We start from the raw sequence: 20,837 nt of genomic DNA, 5'->3' as shown, positions 1-20,837 counted from the left end.
CTTTATCTCATACACACATACACGTGAATATGCACATATAAACACACAAATGCACACGCACTAGGTGGCAGTGTTGTACTACCCTGACCCAATGAGTCACGCTTAAAGCCCTAAAGCCATTATGAAGTAATGAATGCTGATCATCTAGAGAAAGTGAGCATGGGTGCGTCTCAATCAGCTCCTAGTTCCTTATGTCCCATGACAACATCCTTGTTGTACAACTTCACGACGTCATTTTCTCACATTTATTTTTCTAATGTAATTTAAATACTTTACATATTGTTACATATACCTGCAACTTTTCAGTCATAAATTAATTATAAATGTTAGCTAGATTATGTTCAGTACCATGTGTGTTTACGCTGCAATACTGTTTTTTCAAAACCGTGTCATGTGTGGTGAGTTGGCTCTCGTGATTGTTTCGCACTTTAGAACTTCTGTTAAGGGAACACAGTGAGCATAAATGCTCCCTGGTTTTCACAGTGCATTGTGGGACTTTTTAGGGAGCAAATGTTTTATTGCACTGGAAGGATTTTGCCTTTAAAACGGCGGTCTCTATGATCAGAGCCCTGACTACTGAACGAGAGAGCTGATTGAGACGCACCCCATGTGTGAGTTGGAATGTGTAGCTATGCTCTCTGTTTATATAGAGTAAACTTAGTCTTGCTTACCCAAGTAAACAGCCTAGCTAGACCGTGTTCCGACGTTCAAATTGAAGCCAGTGATGTCTAAAAATGCTGTCTAGATAGGCATCTCACTTCATTTTGAACAGCTTATTGTTACTAGAAAATCACACAAACACACACTTTTTTAGTAAACTAACAGAAAAGCACATAGAGGTGGACATGACCTCTCAAAATACAGAGTCATCAGCAAAGCAGGGCTGGGACGTTCATCCGCAGCTGTGTGTGTGCGTCCGAACAGCAGCATATGTGCGTCAGGACAAAAATGTGCGCTGTAGCAAATTTTTAAATAAAATACAGTGTTGGTAAGGGAAGCGTATGTGTCTTAATTTAATTACAAGAAGTAGCATATGCTAAAAGTGTTTGCATGCACGTTTTGTCGCGCGTCATTATAGTGCGTTTCGCCCACCGGCTCCGCTCAATGTTACGTTACGACTGCCAGGAGAGTCTTTCGGTCAGTCGAACCTTCGGTGCAGGACGCTTTTAATGCATATTCTGCAGAATTGTCACTCTTGCAACTGCAGAGCAGGCAAAGAGATGTTTCTGTGCACCGTATTTATACAATGTGTGTGTGTGTGCTGTGCTGTGCTGTGCGTACAATGCAGGGCTGTAGGTGGTAATTACAGGTGATTTGCACTCCGTCCTGCTAAATGTGTGGAAACGCTCAATTATAAGTACACGGCAGCAAACAGAAAGCCTCTTCACTGCAGGACCATTAACGCACACACAGCTCCATCTGTGCGTGCGCACACTTCAGCTTCTATCATGAATACTATCATCATTAATCATCTTTTCTCCTTGCGGACAAGGCTGTCCGTTATTGAGAGCCTGAGTAATTTGGAATTGATTCTGTCCCCGGTATACAACCCCACCGCTGAATACTAAACACAGTGTTTGTTGATATGGCATATACACCACTGACAAAAAAAGGAGGAAGAAATAGAGTGATCAAAGAGAGGGAGAACTAAAGATAAAGCATATGTCCACCTTTTGTTGCAGCACTGACGGGGACGAACAATACCAGCAGGTATGTGTGCTAAACAGGGGGAGAGATAGAGAGAGAGAGAGAGAAACCACGTCCTTTCTCTGTTCTGCGGGATCTAAGCTTCTAGAAATAAGCAATACAAATCTTCCCCCTCTTCCTCTATATATCTCTGTTCGCTTGCTTTTTTTCTTCACATGCCTACCTGTCAGTGAGACACCACCCCCTGTGATTCTCTCTCTCTCTGTCTCTCTCTCACAGGTGGGTGTGAGACACTGACGCATATGACAGGTTATTGCACAGAGAGCTGCAGTCCTTATGACTCTGCGTATTAGTGCATTACGCAACACTTAATATTCAGTCATATTATTGACTTGACGTCACTGACACTATTGGATAAGAACATAACTTGAGCTGGATGAAGACCACTGTTCTCTGCAGAGATTCTTTACAGCTGATTGACTGTAACATCGACACTTTTTTTAACTGAACTGGCTCGAGCTGAATAGCGACACTAGCTGTAGAGATGCTTATGGCTGAATTGAACTCATTTCATAATTGATGGACTTTACAGTTATTGAACTGAACTGAATCAACCCTGAACTGACTCCAGCTGAGTTATGACACTATTGTCTTTTTAGAGATGCTCTACAGCAGTAGTGCGATCTGTTAGCATCTTATTTTCCTGGTTATCATTGTGAAGCTTGACTTCACTGAACATACATGCACAAACACAAGGATTATGGGAATATTTATTTGGATGCAAATTAAAATGTAGCTGTGAAGGATAGAATTTTTTAATTGTAATTTATATACATTTTTTTTTTACCTTTACATTTATTTTAGTATTTGATTTATTTATGCACGTCTTGCAAGTTTTGTCAGATTAAGCTCACTTCTAGAAATAATTTTGTTCCAAAACTATAGCTAAGTACAAACTCCTTTAGTTAGCGATCAAAATGGGGACATAGCACTTACTTATATATATGCAAGTGCAATATCACATAAACAATCATATTATATCATAATATCATAGACCAATTCGTCTCCAGAGGCCCTCTCGCATATAAAGAACAAAATAGACACAAATTAAATGGAAAATGAAGAAAGAATCTAAATAACAAGCCTCCATTAAGGTATAAAAAACGAAAATACGGAATTACCGTTACATCAAAACGGACAAACAGGCAAAGACTGACCCGTGTCCGATTCATCCACGTAACTTGCACATAAACATGCTCATTTCCACACACACATTGCTTCCAGCTAAATACGAAGAGGCCTGAAGGCATTTTCAGAAAACTTTCAGCCCTTGGGAAGGAGACTGCTTGTACAAATGATTCTGTTAGATTAGAGCTTTTGTGCGGCTGCCATTTGCACAAAGCATCCTCTCCAGTTCTTATCTGCTCACAGCTCGTTTCTATAATTGTAAGCAATGAACACTTTGTGAAACTCCCGAATGGTCTCAATCAAACCAAAAAGAGCAACAGCATCATTTGAGCTCATCTGAATACAGAAATGTATTTTCCCGCTAGTGTTTATTCATTCACAGACAGTCAGTTTATGTTCTTCATTGGACCCTTGACTTGTTTGCCCAGAAGGCTTAAAGCAGCCATTCTGAGTCCTGCTCTCTAGGGAGATTGATAGTAATTATGTTTGTGTGAGAGCTTAAGGTGCCCTGGCATTGATAAGCCATTTAATCTGTGTATGAAAACATGGCTTGCTGTCAAACACAGATTTGAACCGGACTCTGAGAGAGCAATGCTGTCCGCCCAGTGGCTGTGTTTCCCAACCCCATCTAGACAGCATTTTTGGGCATCAAAGGTGCATTTAAGCACTGGATGCGTTTCAAAGCCTACTGAGCTAAACATCTAGAGAGCATTTCCAGGTATCAAAAAGGTCCATTCAAACACTGGCTGTGTTTCAAAACCTAGTGAGCTGCTTATCTAGACAGCATTTTTGCACATCATAAGCGCATTCAATCCAATATAAGAACATTTGAATATGCCTATAATTCTGTCCAGTAGGCAGCAGGTGGCTCACTAGGTTTTAAAACACAGCCATTGTTTTGTATCATTTGCTCACTCTTTCTCAGTGGTGGTTGTACAGAGTAATATGATAATGTGGAGTTACTGGCTCCTCACGTGTGGCGGTTCTTCCCTGCAGCAGGGAGCTCCATCATGTTGAGGAATGGTGTTTTTTAGGCTATGGCTTGTTTTTTGGCACTAACATATTCACATTACGGTGCCTTAACAGCATGGATGAAGCCAGTACCAGTCCCTCGGTGGACAGTGAGTCTGCCACAAAAAACAATTACCTCTCGACTGCAAATGCATGAAAGTTATGGTACAATTACGTCTCAGGAAAAAATAATCCAATACATCAATTAGGCAAAGTCAATTAGGACAACTCCCCAATTAAGATGGAAAATCTACTGGTGGAGGCTGTAGGCGGTAGCAAGCTGGATAAGACACATGTGTGTGTGTGTGTGTGTGTGTGTGTGTGTGTGTGTGTGTGTGTGTGTGTTAATCTTCACTATTTTTATGTTCTTGTGTTTTCTTTTTCCGAGGAGAATTACACGGCAAATTCAATATTTTTTAATAAAATAAAGTAAAATGCACTGCCACGTCAGGACGCTGAATCATCATTATCATCTTTTTAACATTCTGCTTATTGAGCACCTGCGAGTGTCTGGCATCTCACCTCAGTCTGTGGTGACCTTTGTCTTTGTAGGGTGTGATGTCCAGGGACGTTTCCTCCCAAGTCTTCGTGATGCCTTCCAGTGTCTGTGAATGAGAGGTCAACATTAGGCTTTTTAATGTTAGCACTAATCTTTCCAGACACATTCCACCTCAGCTCTGAACGCCAGATTGTATTAGAGCTGGAAGGGCAGCCATCGGTCTCATGGGGACGTCAGGCGACTAGTGACAGTGAAAGAACATTGATCGAGGCCCCCGCAAAGTTCCCCCCACCATAAACGTCATCGAAACACCAGACATGAATAGAAAGCCGCCAGTGACACTTCTTATTTACGATGTGTTTCAAAACCTAGCAAGCAACCTACCTAGCAGCAGTTTTGGACATCTTTCAAACATTCAAACACTTGAAGTCTTTTAAATCCCAATGAGCTGCTTGCATAGACAACATTTTAAGACAAAGGCACGTTTGAACATTGGCTGTGTTTTGAATCCAGTGAGCTGCCTAACAAGACAGCAATTTTGGGCATCATAAGTGCATTTCAAAACATAGTGAGCTGCCTATCCAGGTGGGATTTTGTTGTATTAAGGTGGGGTCATATTTACTGTTGTTCAGCGATTTTTGGTGGATGAAATCCACTCATCCACTCAAGGAATCCATGCGATCATAAATTTCACTTGAGAGCAATTTTTCCACACAGATTTGGCAATGGGTTCATCTTCAAATCCGTTTTGATCAACAGAAAGCTGCTTGGTTTGAAATTGATTTCTGTGTGAGCTGTGAATCATACAATCGCTATACTATTGACATTCTTGCCCGCAAAATTTTGCATGTGACTGCACCTTTAGAGCTACCTATTTTGCGAGGAGGTTAGGTGACTTAAAGTTTCAGTCTCTGAACATCTGATGCATAAGGCACACAATACGAAACACTTTAGGAGTTTCAAAGACGTCATCTGATTGATTGAATTCTACAGGATTTCCGGGAGACGTGTGTGTTGCGTCCGGTGTGAAGCCAAACCCCCTCATGGAAGAAGAAGAAAGCTGTTGTGTTTGCAACTGTGACAATGAGCGCTTATCAGAATCAACTAAACGCTGGATTTTGAAGTAAACTTGCACAACGTTCTTGAATTAATAATTTATTAGATGCACACCGGTCTGTTATCCTAGGGACATAACTGTTACATTTTCACGCCTCTAAACATGACACGAAACAAAATGAACTGTGATTGGTTGCTTTACTCCTCTTAGCCGGTCCTTGGCCAATGAAAGCTGTGATGGAGTCCAGACCTTCTACCGTCAGTCTGAAGGTCCGGCTACGCGAGACTAGGCGACTTGTGACAGGGAAATATCATTCATCTGGGCCCCTGCAAAGTTCCCCCTCACAATAAACGACAGAGACAGGGTCTTTCCAGAACACCAGCGGTGCGCCATGCCAGTAAAGCTTCTCATTTACACTCTATCTGTCTTTCTACTTTTCTCTCTCTGTGCGGGTGACTTCTGGGTGAACCGCTCTGTGCTTTGGGGGTTATGAGGCTTTGCTCTCCCATTGGCACTCTCGAACCAAAGCTGTGTTGTTGTAACCTCTGCGAGCACAGAGCCGAACGTCTGGGAATCTCCCTGGGCCGAGAGTGAGAAGAAAGAGAGGAAGAGGGAGAGAGGGGAGGAGTACAGCCCCCCACAGTCTGACAGCTGGACAGGGCAGATCTCCTCTGCAGGGGCAGTAAAGGCTGCTCTGAAGGAAATTAAGCGCAAGGCTCATTTCCCCTGTGGCCGCCACACATGACCTGGGGACAGCAGCACTGCGCTCATACTGTACTGCACTATTACTGAACACAGTCCAGGAAATGTTCCTTTTCAAGTCTAAAATAGGACTATAAACCAGTCGACTTTTAGGCCTGTTTCACACATCCTGCGTCAGCGGCATGTAATGTAGCTTGTGCTTTTACACTAAAGGCATTTCTGCTGCGTAACAGCTCTGTGCAGAAAATAAAGTGACTTCTGGTTTACCACATTGCATATTTCTTCCAATAACAGCTAAAAATTCGAACACAAATTATATAATGGATATCGGAAGTGGGCCGTTGAGGATTATTACAAACTTGATCGCCATGAAATCTAATTTACATGAGGAGGTGGAATGACATTTACATCCAATTGGTAATCAATTTACACAGAACCCAAAACATAGCTATAAACTGCTTAAAGCGTCTGGATTCAGTCAGTCTTATTGAATTAAAAAGTACTGTTTGTGAATTTGCATCAGGCCTGATGTTGAGGTCTTTTAGACGGGGAGTAATAGGGGAGTTGTTCGATCAAGTATTATGTTTCTTCATAAAAGCAAATATTGTGTTTTACAGTGCATTTCGACACGTTTTCTGATGAGATCTGTAAAAGCCAGTTTCCGCACCAGAGGAAAAACAAGCAGTTAAAATATGTGGCATGTTATGATTTTTAAAAAGCTTTTGAAAGAAGTCTCATGCTCTCCCAAGCTGCATTTACTTTAATCAAAAATACGGTGAAATATTATTACATTTTAAAATAACTATTCTATTTTAATATATTTTAAAATGTAATATATTCATGTGATGGCAATAATGAATTTTCAGCATCATTATTCCAGTCTTCAGTGTCACATGATCCTTCAGAAATCAAAATAATATGCGCTCAAATAACATTTATTATAATAATCAATGCTCAAAACAGTTCAATATTTTTGTGGAAATTGATTTTCTGTGATGTTATTCTTTAATGAATTAGAAATGTAACTGGTAACTGTACTCTTAAAAGAAAAGGTTCTATATAAAACCTTAAAGGGTTCTTTTAGTTTTGATTTAATAAATTAGATTGAATGAATTCATTTTGTTTTAATTAATTTTAAATCAATCTTGAGAAATAAACAGCTCGCAAAAGAACCACTAAGCATGAAAGTATTATGCAATCCTTTAAGAAATTTCTCCTTATACTGTATAGAACCTTTTTGGTATAAAGGGTTCTTTAAAATCGAGTCAAGAACTCTAGGGTTCTACTATATACTGAACTCAATTACTGAATTTGTGTGCAACTTTATTTCTTGTGATTGTGACTTTAATTCATGCATTTTGACTTTATTAACTCACATCTACACATTTATTTTTCATAATTGTGACTCACATTGTGATTTTGACCTTATCTTTTACTCTGAGGCAATAGAGTGACATGCAAAATTAAACTTAGCACCGAAGCCCTACTTTTATTGCTGCTTCTATAGGATGCTTCTGCCACTTGCTGCAATGTGTGAATGCAGGCCTAAGGGTTCAAATAAATAAAATTCTGACTCTGAGTATAACCCCACCACAGTCTGATAGCTTTGTACTCAAGACCACCATCTCCTTTCCATTCAAACTGTTTGGCTAATGAAAACCACATCTGCACTGAGGCCAGAGTCTCTACTGGGGCGGTCTGACTACAGGATGTCACCCTGAGGATATCATCTTTGACCTTCCAAGCCCGACCTCTGACCATAATCCTCTTGACAGTGACTTTCCTTTTCTCTTTAACATACCAAACCTCTGAGGATCTTATGCACTGTGAGAGGAGCAGAGAGAATTGAACCTTGATGAACCCACAGTCCTTCACAGCGACAAAAGAAATAAGGGAAATAAGGAAGAAATGAAGTTTCCAGTTTCAACTGAAAATTGTTTTATAGCCTGATAATATTTGAATCAAAGCATATGCTTTTGAACCATTTTATTTTTTCACATGAGGTCCACTTATAATGTTACTCAAGAGTGATGCAGTAAACTGGTTTTCAGGTAGTTTTGAGTGAAAGTTTCAGTGTGTTTTCAAATACTCTCTCAAAGGGTCAAGGACAATTTGATTTCTCTAGGAAGAAGCTACCAAGTTGAAGGACGCTGTTAATTTGCAATTAACCATACATTAGCAAACTCCAAAACAGAGGAAAGCTGATAAGAAAAGGGTTCGTTGTTGCACTTTTTTTTAATAAATTGTTCTCTGTAGGATCTTTCACTGAAGAATCTTTTTTTTTTTTAAAGAGTGAAATGAAGCCAAATGAGAAAGAGAGAGTTCTGAAGAGGGATTGAGAGAGAGGGGAATATCATACCTGTTCTATTGAGAGCTCTTTGCTGGCCGCTCCTGATATGTCACTGATACGCTCGGCATGATGGTCCAGACCCAAAGCCACAATCTTCTCCAGAGTGAAGTCTTCACTGGTCGGGTCAAACGTCTGTTGCACCTCTTGCCTTATTTGATCCCAGTGTCTAAAACAAACAGATCCACACCATCTTTGGATGATAAAATCTGATTGGCCAAAACCCTTTGACACTGACATATGAATCTGAGTTCAAATAGGGTGAAAAAAGCCATTTGATCTATTCCAAAACCTATGCGCCGGCATTTTAAGACATCATAGACACAGTTTCCAAATCAAAGGCTTTTCCAAAAGATAGGCAACTTAATTATGCTGCTGATTCTAAAGCAGCATCAATATTTCATATTCATATATATAATATATATGTGTGAACTATACAAACATAGTTCAGTGTAACTAAAAATAAAGCATGCTTGTGTCCTTAAAAGGGCATCACCCTGTTATTTACAGCATCTTAATTTATCTTAGCAACATTAATGCCAAACCCTATAGGAAAAAAACTCAATCGGCCATTGAGTAAGATGTGAGTTTCTGTCTATGTAGTGTGGTTAGGATGATGCCTTAGAAGACAGCTGTCTATGTTTTGGATCAGAGCTATTGTGTAGGCCTTTAGGAGAGATGAGGTTGGTGATTCAATAATAAAAATATCTAATGGAATTCTTAAGCTAGAATTACAGAGAATGTGTGCTCTTCAAAGTATTTTGAGAGCTGAAGAAAGACTGCGCTGGTTAGTCACAAAAGACTGGTCACTAGTCATGTTGACGGTCAGATTTTGTCATGATAAACAGGTGTGACGGCCGACGACAGCGCAAAGATTGAATTCTCCCGTGAGAGATCCCGTAGTCATGACGCACAGCTTGTTGTCTTCTCTCAAAGAAATCCACAGAGACCGACAGTACATGTGATCCTCAACAAAACACAACACCGCTATTTCAAAAAACCCATCCTGCCAATGACTAGCCCCTCTGAGACCGGGCCCAGGCATTCTGGGAAGTGATCTCTCCTACGAGTGCCTGTTTTTCTTTCGCTCTTCTCGTTTCCCGTTCTGACGGTCATGGACTTCTGAGGCTGGAGGTCTGTTTATTTTCATCTGCTTCCCTGATGTGCTGCGCCGGCCAGCGGGAGACGCTAACACAGATCTTTCAGAGGGTTACATCAGTGTGATTAGCCGGCTGTCATCAGGGGAACGTGAGGCCTGTCTCTGGCGTCTCCACCAGGGCTGTTGTAGCACGCCTGATTGGGGCCGATGGGCTGTTGTTTTGGGAATGCCAGATCCAATCAAATGGCTTAGGAAGCGAATGACAGGGCAGCAGAAAAACGAAGAGCGGAAAATGTTGCGTTCTCTTGGCAGGGAAGGCGCCGGAGTGCACAAATGCTCTGCGTGATAGAATACAGAAAGGTGACGAGCTGTAACTGAGGGCTGGCTGTCAAGGTGTGGGATTACAGCTGATCCTAGAACAGTAATCGGCACCAAACCTCTGCCGCTGATGATTATCAGCTGGACTTCACAACAGACCTCAGGTCACAAGCTAAAGAAGGCAATCTCTCCAACAGAGAGAAGTTATAAAGAGCGATTGTCCAGAGAAGAGGCAACATGAAAGACGACAGTGTCATTTTTGTCAGGAACCACTCTTGATAAGGAGGATTAGTGCGAGAATGACACTTCATTATGATGAGGAAATGATTTGTGTGTGTGTGTGTGTGTGTGTGTGTGTGTGTGCAGGGTTGCCAGGTCTGTGCAACTAAAGTAGCCCAATGGCCAGTTCAAAAGTAGCCCAAAATTGGATGGAAATCAACCCAAGGAAAAAACATATTACCCGCGGACTTGGCAACACTGTGTGTGTGTGTGTGTGTGTGTGTGTGTAGTCCTGGTAAACCCTACATTTGTCCCCACAAAATGTCCCCACAAAGATGGCAATATCCGAAATCCTTGTCCTTTTGGGGAGATTTGTTGTGTGTGTGTGTGTGTGTGTGTGTGTGTGTGTGTGCGCGCCCCCACCTCTCTCTCATGGCTGGATTCCTGAAGTCTGTGATCAGTGGGATGATTTTCTTAAACTGTTCAATCCTGCTCTTAGTGAAGTCCACAACCTCCCAGTGCTTGTCCTGAAAGAACACACACACACACACACACACTTCACCACCATTACTTTATAATAGTCAAGATCCCACTGCAGGCTGAAGTGTAAAATGCTGAGTGCTGTGTTGTGATGGGCTGATCCCCTGTCAGTGGAAGAGCACCCAAAGGGTCTGAAGCAAGCAGGTGTTTCTAATCTGCTTAAAGCTAAATGTCAGGATAATGAGAAGCTGGTGAGAAGAGAAGCTAAATTAGCTTTAAAGGGTAATTAGCTACACAAAAGAGCTTTTATCACAGTTACAAAGGGAAACGAAGGAATGAGAGTCTCTGCTGGACCCTAATGAAGTAGCATCAGTATGTGTGTGAGAACAGCAGAAGATGAGTGAGAGACGGAGACATCACTGACGCCGTGATAGCTGTTAAGTGTCGGCCCGATGGCTGCTAGTTTTTTATGTGAAGGGTCTATACAAGATCTTAGTACTCAATCGGCTAATAAATAATAAACCACCATATATTATGGTGCTCGTAATCGTATTACCACACCTGGACAGAAGCAACAGGAGTCTGCGGCAATACTGAAAGGATATGAAAGATGAAAGTGAAGCCTGAGCATCATATAGCAAATCAAAAAGTGTGAAACATTATTTTATATATAATTTACATTACAATACACTACCATTTAAATGTTTGAGGTCGGTAACATTTTTGAAAGAAGTCTTAGAACAGTAATATTGTAAAATCTTATTACAATTTAAACAACTGTTTTCCATTTTCATCCCTGTGTTTGCAAAGCTGAATTTCTCCAGTCTTCAGTGTGACATTATCCTTCATAAATCATTCAACTATGCAGATTTGCAGCTCAAGAAACATGTGCTAATTATTATTATCAATGTTGAATACTGTTAAGCTGCTTAATGTTTTGGACACTGTGATTGATTATTTTTTTCCCCAGGATTATTTGATGAATAGAAAGTTTTTTCAGCATTTATTTATTTATTTAGTTGAAATAGAAATATTTTACAACACTAATAATGTCTTCATCACTTTTGATAAAATTCAATGCATCCTTGCTGAATAAAGGTATTCATTTCTTTAAAAAACTTATTGACAAACTTATTGATCACTTTCCCACAAAGGAAATCAGATGTTCATTTGTGAGATTTGTGTTTCGTTAAAACAGCAGAATACATTCACCTATGTTTATTTTTATTTTTTTTATAATGCTAATATTTTATTTTTATATGAATATATTTATGTATAATTTTAGTTTTTAATATATTTTTTAATTACATTTTTATATAGTTTAACACTACATTATAGCTTAAACAATAAAGTCTGTGCTGTTCTATTCTGAGAACTAACATTGTTTATTTGAACCTGCCCTAAATGTAAGCTTGGTCCCTGAACTGGTTGAGTTTGAGTACCAGGAGTACAAAGTAAGTTGCGTTGGCTTGCCTTGAACTCTCGGCTGAGTTTGTGGAGTCTCTTGAACATGGTCTGGCCGGTGGTGTCCATGACCTCGGTCTGTAGAGAGGCCAACTGACCTCCCTTCCACTCGTCCCACAGAGCCTCCCACTGCTGGGCGATCTCCCAGACCTGCTGCAGGTAGTCCATGCCCTACAAACGCACGCACATAAACACCATCTAAACATCACCATACACAGAACCAGAAATGATCTTCACCAACAGTATCAATAGTGTTCAATTTGCTGTTACGCAGGACAAGTGATTTTCCCTCAGCCAAATGTGCTGCTTAGCGTTAAATGTGTCAGTGTTGTATTGTATGGAGAGAGGTTTTACTGTAACAGCAGTGAATAGGTACCTTCTCTAGATTGAGGATGTCTTTAGAGGCTGGTTCTTCAATATCAAAGATGTTGAGACCGTAACGTATGCTCTGCTCATCTTCTTTAAGAGCCTCCAACTGGGCACGCAGTTCTGCCACCAGTTCTAGGGCAGAATCTGGGGCTACACTACTGCCAAACGGACCTGCATATAGATACATGCACAAATAAGATAGTATACGTAAAGGAAAAGATTTACAAAAACCACACACAAATGCCCATGCATATGGCTAATGATTAAAAAGATGCACATTCAGCTGTCATTTCCCCAGGGAGCAGCTTGTCGCTCTAAAAAAAAAAAAAGCTCAATGGATTCCTACTGGCAAGAAAGTTAGCAAAGCGAGCATGTTTCTATTAATGTGGTTTCACAGTTGGGAGCTCAGCAGGTCAGTAGGTCTCTTTCCTGAGCAGCATGCAAGTTCTGGCTCGGACCCAGCTCTGCAAAAAGGCCCGGACTCCCACAATCCACACGCACTTGCGACAGCTTTGATTTACGAGATATTTGATATTTCAAAAAGCACCTCATTCATCTCAGGATGGCAATACACACACGAACGCGCTCGCACAGGCACCAATATAGAGGCCATTATCTGCCCTAAAGGCCTCTGTGATATGTTTACAGGCGCGAGTGTTAACGTCGGTCAGCGTTTAAAATGCATTCCATCAAACAAACTGGCTAAATCACACACCTACTGCACATCTCCGGCAATTACAAAAAAAAACCACACGTTTACACAATTCTGCATGAAGGCGAGCCATTAAAGCATCGTGTGAAGATCCATCAGGGATCTCCAGTTAATATTTGTGCAAAGTCTGATTTACTGAAGCATTTAGCACATGCTGAAGTGCGTCGCTGGAGCAGAACGATTTCAGGAGCACGGGTGTTGAGAGGTTTGATGACGCCCATCCTCACTCTCTCTGTTGTGCCTGACTAAAACGTAAAGAAAATCTAATTAGCGAATGTGAAAATGGGATACATATTTGATAAATCTGCCTTGGAGATTTCAACCAATCATGTTTAATTGGGCCTGTGTTTTTCCTCAGCGCCGGTTCTGAGAGAGAAAGTCACACTGGGTCCTTGGAGAGCAGGAGATGAGATTTTGAAGGGGCACCTTGGCAGGGGCCAGTAGTGTGTGTTTGGACTGAATGAGTGTGATATTATTGAAACCATCTCTCTCTCTTGAATACAAATTTGTCTCCGCACAAAGCTGCTTCCTGGCCTCATTAACCTGAAGGAGCCCGCCATTGTTTGCTGGAACAATCCAAACAATCCAGTCGTTCTCAACAAGTTGCAGCTGCCGCCCACGTTCGGAAATTCTGGGATTGTGGGAAATAATGACGGTGAGCGACAAGCGTGTTTGCCACGTGTTGACTTGGCACAAAAGCTAAGACTGTGCCAAAAACTCCAACTTTGTCTGAATCAAGACGGAAAGGCTTTTGGATTCATAGTGGGAGGAGAAGAACATAGGAGGAAAGACGCGGGGAAGCAATGGCAGGAGATCAAACTGAAAAACAACAGACTTCACAGAGCTATCAACGATCACAAGGAAACGCAAACACAATGGAAACGAGATGGGGAACGAGTGAGCAAAGAAGTGCAAGAAAAAAGGAAGGAATGAAAGAAGAGGGAAGGAAAAGTAGGACGAAAACTCTGTCCTCTTTGATACAGTTCGGCACAACGTGACTGTTCGTGAAGAGAGGTGGCAGTGCGAGATTGAAAAAAAAAAACTTTTCAATCCCATTTTTAATAGAGCAGAGAATAAACAGCGCAGAGACACCAGCAGGAGGTGGAGCAGCAGTACGGGACAGAGAGGGAGAGAGAGAGAGGGAGAGAGAGACACAGGCTGAGAGTGCAGTCAAGGGCACGATGTCAGTGTGACGGTCACTTCTGCTGTAGGTGAGGCTCCATGGCGTTCTAAAACATTATCTCAAGGCTAATTGGTTGTGATGTGCCGTGGGGCATGTGGGAGGTTGATGGCTCTACCCAGCACTCCCCACCATGCAGAACACCCACGGTCCTAGAAAGCAAAGGCCTGCGGTGCCGCCCATGTAGCGAACTGACCTACAGAATAAGAGGCATGCTGGGATGTGAAGCTCACAGTAGGCTCTGAGACAGTACTGTGTTTTCCCCATCCTATAACAGTCGAAGATGTGTATGTGTGTGTTTACCATTGCTATTGAAGCTCTGTAGGGCCGACTGTGTCTTCTTCTTAAACTCCTCAGAGGAGAGGATCAGCCCACTCTTCATCATGTCTTTGTGTTTCTTCAACATGATGTCACTGTCAATCACAACCTGCTGGAACCACACCCACTCTGCATTCAGAGCCTCCAGCAACTCCAACACCTAGAGAGACAGAGCGAGAGCGAGAGAGAGAGAGAGAGAGAGAGAGAGAGAGAGAGAGAGAGAGAGAGAGAGAGAGAGAGAGAGAGAGAGAGAGAGAGAGAGAGAGAGAGAGAGAGAGAGAATATAAGAGCGCTGACTCAAATAAAAGCGTAGTCAAATATGGAATAGAGGCGGGAGATGAAAGTGTATTTAGGAGACAATTTGACTGGAACACCTGAGGGTGTGTGAGTGTGTGTGTTTGTGTGTGTGTGTGTGTGTGTGTGTGTGTGTGTGTGTGTGTGTGTGTGTGTGTGTGTGTGTGTGTGTGTGTGTGCGCACGGTTGTGTGGTGTGCGACACTCACAGCGGGGTCGACGGGAACCTCGTATTTCTCAAGGATGGCAAACTGATCATGGATGGGTGGAATCTGACTTTCGATTTTACTCAGATCTGCCTGCAGAGTTTCCAGAAGTTTTAGACTCTCTTCCAACTCCACCAGAGTCTGAGGAGGCTGAGACAGCCTGAAAACACACACAGTCAATGACTATATGCGCATGCTAAATATTTAATACCTTAAGTCAATTAAGCACAATAACAGAACTAGACACATACAGTATAGATGCCCTGTTTCTCATTGAGTCTACTAAGATAACATTTTGGTATGTTTGCTAAGGTATTCTGAGTGGTTTTAGCACGATGCTGTGCTGTGGCAAGAGTGTTGCTATAGGGTGAAATAAAATTGAAATAGAAATGTATAAAAACTATATAGACATACTAAAAAAAAACATGTCAAAATGACAAGAACATAACAAAATTACAAAAACTTGAACTAAAATTAAATTTAAAAACTAGCAGTTATTCAAAATATTAATAAAAACTGTAATAGTATCTCAATGATCCTAAATTAAAACTGGCTCAAGTCAAAAGACTCGAGGCCGCCTCCAAATCTCCATATTCTCTTTCGAGTCGACAGAAGTATTTATTAGCGTCAGGCTTAGAAACATGCTAACGTCAGACTCTATTGGAATCAACAGAGAGGTTTGTCGAGTCTCTTATGCTCTTCATGTGAGGGGTGTTAATTGGCGTGGCATGCATGAGTGACCATTAACACAGTAGCTGCCCATGAAGAGCGTTTCAAATTGGTCACTTATGAGGTTTCATTTCAGTTAGGATCCCAGCTGCTTATATAGACAGCGAGGCAGGGTTTTGGAACAGAGCTTTGAGTGGGTCTCTCTCTCTCTCTCTCTCTCTCTCTCTCTCACACACGCACGCACACACTAGCACACACACACACACACACACACACACACACACACACACACACACACACACACACACACACACACACACACACACACACACACACACACACACACACACACACACACACACACACACACCTGAGAGCGTTTTCCTGCAGGAAGCTGTGCAGTTCTTTAAGTTTGGCACTGGCCATAAGGCTGAGCAGCTGTGTGAACTTGCTCTGCCACTCGTTACAATGTTGCAACAGAGAGAATTTGAGTGGAGAACAATCCAGCAACACGAACTGCAAACTTAACACTGTCTCCTCCTTCTGGACGTTGTTCGCCACCTCTGTGTATCTGTATAGAGAGAGAGAGAGAGAGAGAGAGAGAGAGAGAGAGAGAGAGAGAGAGAGAGAGAGAGAGAGAGAGAGTAAATGAAGTGGATAATTCTCTTGAAACTAATCTTGAATTATATATTTAAAAAAATCCTATTATGCAAATTCTAACACAAGAGACGTTCTCCTTTCTAAACAAAGATTACATTAACATTTAATGTTTTATTTTAGGTTTGTAATGAGTCCTGATTCAAAATGAAGATTGTTTGCGGTTGTGTTTGGGAAATTAAGACATCAGATACTAGATAAATCTATAAAATAAGTAAATTATATTTTATTATACATTCATTATATATCCCTGAATAATATATTAATAACCACCTTGTGTCCATCAACAGAGTTCTCAAAAACAAAAGTTTTTGCTGCCTTATGAAAACAATTTTGCAAATAAAAATGTATTCTCCCATGATACACCAGTCAGCGGAGAAGTTCAAAGATCGGACACTTGGATGCTTGTCTCTTGATTGTTCTTTCCTAAGAATGTTGTGATTGTATCAGGACTACATGTTCTCCACACTGTTTTCTCATTTCCACAACAAATGGTACATTTGAACAAACAATGATTTTAATTATTAATAACGGCCACTAAATTACTTTTTGTTTAAATGGATCTGTTAGATAATGTAATTTGGTGATGTATTTCTTTTGCTCAGTCATGATGGCTGTCCTATTAATAGCTATTTCATTTATCATTTCAGCAGCACAACGTACCTAAATTTCAAGAAAACAACTGAAGTGTGCAACATGAATTATTTCTGTGAGCGAGTGTAAAGAAATAAAGCATGACTTAGATTAACAATAGTAATTAAAAAAAAGTGTCTGCATGCATTATTTGATGTGGAAAAAACTTGAGACATTAAAGGGATAGTTCACCCAAAAATTGTAATTCTGTCATAATTTACCCACCCTCAAGTTGTTCCTAACCTGTATAAATATAAATATTTCTTTGTTCTGCTGAACACAAAGGAAGATATTTTGAAGAAAGTTTGTAACCAGGCCACTTTGGGGCACCACTGACTTCCAAAGTAGGGAAAAAAAAATACTATGGAAGTCAATAGTGCCCCAAAACTGTTCAATTTACAACATTCTTCAAAATATCTTCCTTTGTATTCAACAGAAGAAGTAAATATACACAGGTTTGGAACAACATGAGGGTGAGTACATTTTTTTGGGTGAACTATCCCTTTAATTGGGACAGCAGGCAACACATAATGCCCTTCCAGCTCAGGACAGACAGCACAACACAAACGGCAAAAGGTCATTAATGCGCAATCACACACACAATGTCTGTGTCCAAACACACACACACACACACACACACACCATCAAGCATCCACTGTTGACATGATAACGATTTGGTTAGTGCGGATCAAATCTTTAGGGAAGAGATGTGGACAGGACTGGCACCTCTGTGCTACAGACATGTGAACAGTGGAGGCTCGTCAGGGGAGGCAACGGAGGCACAGCCAACCCAACATTTTGAAGTGCAAATTTCTGAAGTTATAAAGTCTGCAGAGAGAGTCATTGGGACTAACCTCCCACCCATGACCACACTGTACATAGAGCGCTGTAAGAAGGCTCAGTCCCTACTAAATGACACTCATCACCCAGCTCACTCTCTGCTGAGGCCCAGATACAAACACTACAGTCTGAGATACGCAAGAGCGGACAGCATCATCACACACAAAACACGCTTTTACAACAGCTTCTATCCAGCAGCTGTGAGACTAATGGCTAACTCATAGAAATAGGATATATATTCAGTATAAACGGCTAGCAAGCACTGGTGCGCTTTGTTTGTTTTTTTATTCTAAGGGTGATGTAGTACAATTCCTATGTATGTGTACAACTTTCTTTGTGCTCTAAAAAATGGCAAATAAAACTTTGATTTGAAATGGGAGAAGGACGATTTAATGTTAATAAAACGAGCTTCCCCGAGCATGCCGAATCTGACGATAAAATTATAATTACAATCGTTCAGATTGCTAAGGCAAGTCTGAGGGGATAGATGGGGAGGGGGAGGCCAGAGACTTTTGCCTCTGTTGGTGCAATAGCCAATCACCATTGAGTATTTCACATTCAGTGTTAGAGTGTTGAGGAAAAAATACAGCGCAGAGGAGGCTAGTCTCCCTTGCTATATGAACCAATCATTGTAGAGACGTAAATTGCGTGATATTAGTTTGAACTGATCCCGCGGATAATGTACCAACTACCTTAATTATGGAGAGCAGAGATATTGATATAGAGGCTAGGTGAGTGAATTTATATACTGTATATGAAATTATATATATTGTCTAGCTGAATATGTCATATGGGGATCCCGAGAACCCAACGTTTTCACGTGAATTCAAACACACCATTCTGGTGTACTGTCATGACTTGTGTATTTTAAATGAAAAGAAATGCCTGTATGAAAGGATGATTTTGAATCCTTCAGTGGATTTGTTCACTAAAGAAACTTTATAAAGTAAGAAAACAGTTTAAAGTGAGCAGCGTGTCAAAACAACGGAGCGGTTCACACCACAAGCGCTCAGTGTTGTTTATGGTAATGATCTTTCGGCGCTTGATCCTCTGATATTTTTTATCTAGAGTCAAACGCGCTTCATTCAAGCCCTTTCCACTCGTGCGTGTTGCTTCTCTTCTCCGCTAAAGACTTAAAGCGCCACATTACGAGCTGCAGATGATGCGGTTATTTTAACAACAGTAGCAGTTACACAGTGAACAGCAAAATAGATACTTTCGCTGATTCACTGCAGAAAGCGAAAATCCAGCATACACACATGACTTTTTTGACAAGATGTTTTTTTTAATCTATATTTAGCATTATTAATCAGCATGTTAAGAGAATTTCATAATAAATGTTATAATGGGGAAAAATTATTTATGGCAAGGAAAGACCCTAGTTAACTTTTTTCTGCTCATGATGAGGGCGTTTTGATTATTATGTACATCGTTTGTTTGTTTTTAATGAACTTATATTAAGAAAAACATAAAAATGGTCCAGAAAACTCTGAATCGCAGTGTCTTTTATCAGTCACATGGCCTTCTGCCATACATGGGCATCTAAATGTAAAAATAGTAAAAGACTGATAAAACATCTGATCTTACCTTCATATATTCATATCCAATTGGGTTCAACAAATAATGTATTTATTTTTTGTTCTCAGACACCATACTTTGCCTCTAAAGGGCCCAATATACTCATCTTTGATGATTATTTTGACTGTTTAGGATTTTTTTTTCCCTTTTACAAAGTACTACTGCTGCCCAGATGGAAATCTATAACTATTCCAAAAAAGTATTACCCGGACCTCCAATGGGAAGGAAATATAGAGACCGGACCTCTTGGATTTAATTGAATACCCCTGATTTAGACACTGCTCTTACAACATTACACAGTCATTTTGAGGGAAAGATAGAGACCTGGCGATGTCAGCGTCAAAGGAGGCTACTGTGGGGTTGAGCCGCTGGTAGCGCTGTATGAAGCCGTCTTTTTCGATTTCCCAGATCTCTCTGTGTTTGTCCCAGGTCTTCAGATAAGTCTGCAGGAGAGATGCATTAGTCACCATTCCTGCAGCTATGGCTCCCTGAATCTTACAGATCTCTTCATCTTGCTCTGAAATCAAAAGAAAGGGAGGACGTGAGAACAACACAGAAAGCATTGTTGATGCCAAACAACCACTGATGAGCAATACACAAATGATGATGTGAATGGATTTTTCACCTAAAAATGTAAATTCTGTCATTATTTAGTCATCATTGTGGCTTTGTGTTTATTTTACTTGATTTATTTTTCAGAGAAACATAAAAGGAGGAATTTGAAGAATTGTTCAAAAAGAGTGGACCCTATACAATTCTTCATAATTTCTCCTTTTGTGTTCCACAGAAGAAAGTCATATGGGTTTGGAACGACATGAGGGTGAGTAAACACAACAGGAATATAAAAAGGGCATAAAGGATAAATGGAGGGATGTGGTGAATGAGATGGCGAGAGGGTGTACCGATGATGCTGTGGATGGGGTTTCTCTGCGAGTGCTGGCGGGTCAGTAGATCCGGCAGACGTTTGAACACTGAGATGGTCTTGATGAGCTGAGAGCTAATGCTGTTCACTATGTGGGCCAGTTTCTGGAGAGAAGGAGAGAAATCCACCTGGAAAAAACACACACAGAGAGGAGTAAACTTCATTAAAAAGAGCAAACAAGAATCATTATATCTGCAAGTCAAAGAAAATGTTTATTCAAGTATCATGTGATTGTAAATATGAAGATATTCACAACAACATCAATTTTACATAAAACATACATTTTTCAAATAAACGCTGTTCTAGTAAACTTTCTATTCATTAAAGAATTCTGAATATAATGCATCACTGTTTCTAAGAAAAAACTGTTTTCAACATTGATAATAGTAAGAAATGTTTCTTGAGCACAACATCAGCATGTTAGAATGC

General features: G+C 40.7%; 1 protein-coding gene across 1 annotated transcript in view; it reads right to left on the bottom strand.

Annotated features, from left to right (window-relative positions):
* LOC130103394 (dynein axonemal heavy chain 2-like) overlaps positions 1-20,837 on the bottom strand; it is a gene marked incomplete at its 5' end in the record, with an annotated part of 130,985 nt that overhangs the window by 92,939 nt on the left and 17,209 nt on the right. The window contains 10 exons of the mRNA XM_056269646.1: positions 4,369-4,451; positions 8,464-8,620; positions 10,511-10,614; positions 12,041-12,202; positions 12,408-12,571; positions 14,596-14,770; positions 15,113-15,269; positions 16,149-16,349; positions 19,811-20,003; positions 20,389-20,536. Coding sequence (XP_056125621.1) covers positions 4,369-4,451; positions 8,464-8,620; positions 10,511-10,614; positions 12,041-12,202; positions 12,408-12,571; positions 14,596-14,770; positions 15,113-15,269; positions 16,149-16,349; positions 19,811-20,003; positions 20,389-20,536 — 1,544 coding nt within the window. The remainder of the gene's footprint in view (positions 1-4,368; positions 4,452-8,463; positions 8,621-10,510; positions 10,615-12,040; positions 12,203-12,407; positions 12,572-14,595; positions 14,771-15,112; positions 15,270-16,148; positions 16,350-19,810; positions 20,004-20,388; positions 20,537-20,837) is intronic.

This window comes from Rhinichthys klamathensis, unplaced genomic scaffold (genome assembly GCF_029890125.1).
Source record: "Rhinichthys klamathensis goyatoka isolate OS25496 unplaced genomic scaffold, OSU_Roscu_1.1 h1tg000286l_1, whole genome shotgun sequence".
Taxonomy (NCBI): Eukaryota; Metazoa; Chordata; class Actinopteri; order Cypriniformes; family Leuciscidae; genus Rhinichthys; species Rhinichthys klamathensis.
Note: the sequence above shows the minus strand (reverse complement) of the source record. Positions and strands in the feature narration are given on the sequence as shown.